Source organism: Rattus norvegicus, chromosome 1 (genome assembly GCF_036323735.1).
Source record: "Rattus norvegicus strain BN/NHsdMcwi chromosome 1, GRCr8, whole genome shotgun sequence".
Classification (NCBI taxonomy): Eukaryota; Metazoa; Chordata; class Mammalia; order Rodentia; family Muridae; genus Rattus; species Rattus norvegicus.
The window spans coordinates 216902599-216906835 of record NC_086019.1 but is presented as its reverse complement, the minus strand read 5'-3'; the positions used below and the strand labels follow the sequence as shown (position 1 = coordinate 216906835).

The 4237-nt window shown below is 48.3% G+C and overlaps 1 protein-coding gene across 9 annotated transcripts in view; it reads left to right on the top strand.

The window, feature by feature from the left end:
* The first annotated feature begins 193 nt into the window (after positions 1-193).
* Cd6 (Cd6 molecule) overlaps positions 194-4237 on the top strand; it is a 38876-nt gene continuing 34832 nt past the window's right edge. For 2 of the 9 annotated variants that reach the window (XM_039102303.2, XM_017588836.3), the window contains exon 1: positions 239-438. In XM_039102303.2, coding sequence (XP_038958231.1) covers positions 390-438 — 49 coding nt within the window. In that variant the 5' untranslated portion in view covers positions 239-389. Of the gene's footprint in view, positions 439-4237 lie in introns of all 9 variants that reach the window. The other 7 variants (XM_063282324.1, XM_008760219.4, XM_063282334.1 and 4 more) reach the window with 6 other exon arrangements.

Genomic DNA, 4237 nt, shown 5'->3' with positions numbered 1-4237 from the left:
AAAGAAGGCACAGCCTCTTTGTCTTTTTTGGAAGACCCCCAGGGATGTGCTCATTGGACATGGGCCTCTGTGAGTCTCAGGGTTCACTTTGGTTGGTGGGCTTATGAAAGACAGCTTGGGCTCCCCCGCTCAACACCCCTGTAACAGCACCCCTGTAACAACAGCCCGGCTTCCTGGAGACCAAAACCACAAGCAGAAGGTAGAGGCGTGAGATACTCACAGGCTGGGCCTGTGTGTAGGAGAGAGAGTGTGTAGCACAGAGGGCGCTGAGAACAAGAACACAAAGGGCAGCACGGTGAGACAAGCCGTCGGTGGCACAACTGCCTCACCGAATCAGGATGGCACTTCCTACAGGCAGGCGTGGGTAGCAGTTGGAGCCGGCAACAGACATGTGGCTCTTCCTTGGGATCGCTGGATTGCTGACAGCAGTTCTCTCAGGTAGATCTCTTCTGTCACCTCTTACAGCTTGTGCTAGAGGACCCGGGTCCTGTCTGCTTGGCCTCTTGCTAGTTGTTCCCTCGTGGCCACTTTTGTAGAGTCTTTTAACTAAGACCATCCTGGTGTGACAACAGCTGGGGGCTTGAGATGACACAGGGACCCCTTAAAGGGTTGGATGATGCTCTCGTCTTTAAAAGGCCTCGTGGGAGTGAGATGAATGAGCTTTGTGCCTGACTTGGGTCCTAGGTCTGAGGAGGGAAGAACCCTACTCACCTTTGGGCTGAGGAAGCACCCTACTCCCACCCTGTCACAGGAAGGGAGGAACCACTCCTCCGAGAAGGTGGACCAGCCAGCAACAGTATTTTCCATGTTAAGCCCCAGAGTGGAGTTCACCAGGAGCAGAGACATAATTCAGGGAGACCCAGGGAACCTCTAGACCATCCTTCATAGTGACTTTGGGGTCAACCTTTTGGACTAATTTGAGACACAAATTATCGAGAAAGCTCTTGAGCTCCTGAGCTGCCTCCAAGTGCTGAAGTAGTCTTGAAGCCTGAACTGGGGTTCTGGAGCAAATGCCCAAAGTCACCAGACACTCGTGAGGTGCCATAGAGTGCTGAGGGCCAAGCTAGCAGAAACAGGCAATAGCAGAAACTCAGGGATCCCTGTACATGGTGGGCTTTCACATTTCGGGGTAGGAAGATGGTAGAGAAACAGACTTATGGTCTAATGAGTTAGGTCTGCCCTACAGAAGGGAAGCCCAGGCAGACGGACAGGGATATAAGCTCGTCAGAGGTTATGAGCACTAGGGGACTTCTAAAGGAGTGCCTTCTTTCTGTCTGGATCCTCGGGCATATCATCCAAGTCCCCTGGCATGTGTTTTGCACAGTAGAGGCCTGGGCTTTTGCTGTCCTTTTTTTTTTTTTTTTTCCGGAGCTGGGGACCAAACCCAGGGCCTTGCGCTTCCTAGGTAAGCGCTCTACCACTGAGCTAAATCCCCAGCCCCTTGCTGTCCTTTCTTGACCAGCTGTCTCCAAAGCAGCTCTCAGAGCTCAGCATTCTTCTACCCAGGCCGACTGCAAGACCTCCTGCATGTCCATCAGTGTCACTGCCCCCCCCCCACCTTTCCTAAGAGGCCCAGAGCAGGCTCAGAATTAATACCTATAAGGAAAAGACTGCTGACTGCTAAGACTGGAGTCTCAAATAAGCCAGCTCCTTCTCTTTCTGCTGCCTCCCAGTAGGGATGAGGGCTGGGGATGAGCGGAATACCGAGCCCTTTGTGCTGAAGCTGATAGGTCCTTCTGGGTCCTTCCTTGGTCTGAGATGATGGTTCCAGGGTGATGTCTATGGGAAGGCAAGAACTCAGCAGCAGGCGGGCTCCAGAGTCTACCCTTTGGTATGGTTTGCACCTGGCCCCATGCACAATATCAGTACCCTCAGCTCCTTCCTGTCCCTTTGTTGATGTCAGTTGACCTGCTTTTAGTTACTGATAGGAGTTTAGTTTTGAAAGAAAACTTGGTTATGTTGTAAGTGGAAAAGCCTTATCATTCGCCAGAAATTAAAGGGGTAAGGAAAGCATGAAAATAAATGGTGGCAAAACCAAATCGGAGGCAATTGACATGGTGCTACCAAGGCCCTGAGGCCTGCACCATTCCTCTCTCCCAGTCAGAGGGGTAATGAGGGAGGGGGTAAGGACATCCTGGTTCTGAATCGTTATTTTCTTCAGAATTTGTCGGTCACTCCGAGCAGGGAACAGGCCCCTTGTTGGTCAATACTCTCTGATCGGTGACTGATGGTCTATGTCCCATGGAGGGATGTCTCGAAAGGGCAAGTTTTGGAGGCGTGAGAAAACTGCACCCTAAAGTGACACTATGTCTCTCTCCCTCATGGTGATGGCTAGGAGACTGAGTCTCTGGGCCCAGGGACTGAATGTTCCTTCCTTCCTGCCTGATTTGGCAGACTCTACTGGCTGGGCCCAGGTCTTTGGAACTGCATATGGGATGGCAGATCTGTGTTGGACCACATGTGCTTGAGGAAAGGATGTTGAGAAAAGAGAAAGAAAAGGTAGAAAAAGTAACAAGCAATAAGGAGAAATGGAGCAGGAAAGTGAAGCCCAGGAGAGAGTTCTGGAGCTTTCTGTCTGGGAATGGTGTCCAAACTTGCTTGGTTCTATTCTGGGAGTCAGGGGCTGGCGAATGCCAGGGGTTAGTGGATGCCAGCTCTCCTGGGAGCCACAGAACTCTCCTCTGCTTAGGGCTGGTACCTGGCTCTCTACTCTGAGTCCCACACAGCTCACCTCTGGCAAGGCCTGTGTGTTACTGGGTGACCAGGACATCGGGAGACAGATTCACTGGGCCCCGTTCGGGCCTCAGTGTCCTGATCATCCAATGTGGGAAAGAGACTGAGTTGTGAACTAGAAGCCCTAACTGCAGGGAGGATGGGAACTTCAGTTTCCACCCAGTGTTTCTAATTCGCCAATTGATTGAGCTCTCATCCTTCCCTGGTCCTCATTTTCCCAGTTACTGGGTGAAGTCTTTTGTGTCCTGAAAAGGCAGTTTGTAATTATTTTAAAATCACGTACTTCCGGCTGGAGACGCTGCTCTGAGGCTGAGCACTTGTCTAGCGTGTGCGAGAGGCCAGCCTGACACCCAGCACCCGTACATAGAGAGATTGTTTAATTTTTAAAAACGAATCTGTTTTCCTTAATAGCAAATATAACCTTTGCTTTTCTTTATAAACTTGATAATTTCAAGGGGTCTTTGAGACAACCAGGTGGGAGAGAACAATTTTTAAAAATAATAAATGCCCCTTACTAATTAATTCTAGCTAATTAATTCCCTCAGCTCTATGCTGTCCAAAATGGCAGCATAGAAGTAACTGTGAAATGTGTCCGTGCAAAGCACAAAACAAGCTCTGAAAATGAGTTAAGATAAATTATATATATATATGTATATATATATCCATATAGTGTGTGTGTGTGTGTGTGTGTGTGTGTGTGTGTGTGTGTGTGTGTACATTAATGCATCCCACAGCACATGTGGAGGTCCAAGGACAACTTTTAAAAATTGTTTTTCTCCTTCCAACATGTCGATCTTAGGGATGGAACTCAGGTTGTAAGCACCTTTGCTCGCTAACCATCTTGCCAGCCCATCTTTGATATTCTAAACTTAATTTAGGAATCAAAAGACTGAAATCTGCACACACAAACACCTTTGATGAACTCAGGTCCTTACAGGTGCTAGGCAAAGGCTGTGTTGTGAGCCAAACTCTCAGATCCACGAATCTCTTTCCTTTCCCTGCAGAAAGCAGAGCTGTCCTAAGAAGGTAGTTCTCAGGCCTAAGACTTGACATAAGTGACCATGAAATTCTCCTAAATAATGATTTTGGCAGACATTAGCAAATCTTCTTGCATTACTATTATTTTTGTTTGTTTGTTTGTTTGTTTTGAGATTTATTTCTATGTGCACTGGTATTCTGCCTGCATGTCTGGGCAAAGGTGCCAGGTCCTCTGGAACTGGAGTTGTAAACAGTTGTGAGCTGCCATGTGGATCCTGGGAATTGAACTCAGGTCTGGAAGAGCAGCCAGTGATTTTAACCACTGGGCCATCTCTCCAGCCCGCTTTGAATTTTTAAATTAAACCTCGAACTGAAAGCAGTTACTCCATCACATGCACAAGAAGCTCTGAGGGCCACATGTCCCCAAGTACCACACACACAGGATTCTAACATACTAATGCACAGAATTTGACCCAACTTTCACTCCATGCATCTCCAGAAACACTAGAAGGTTCTGTTTATTTAA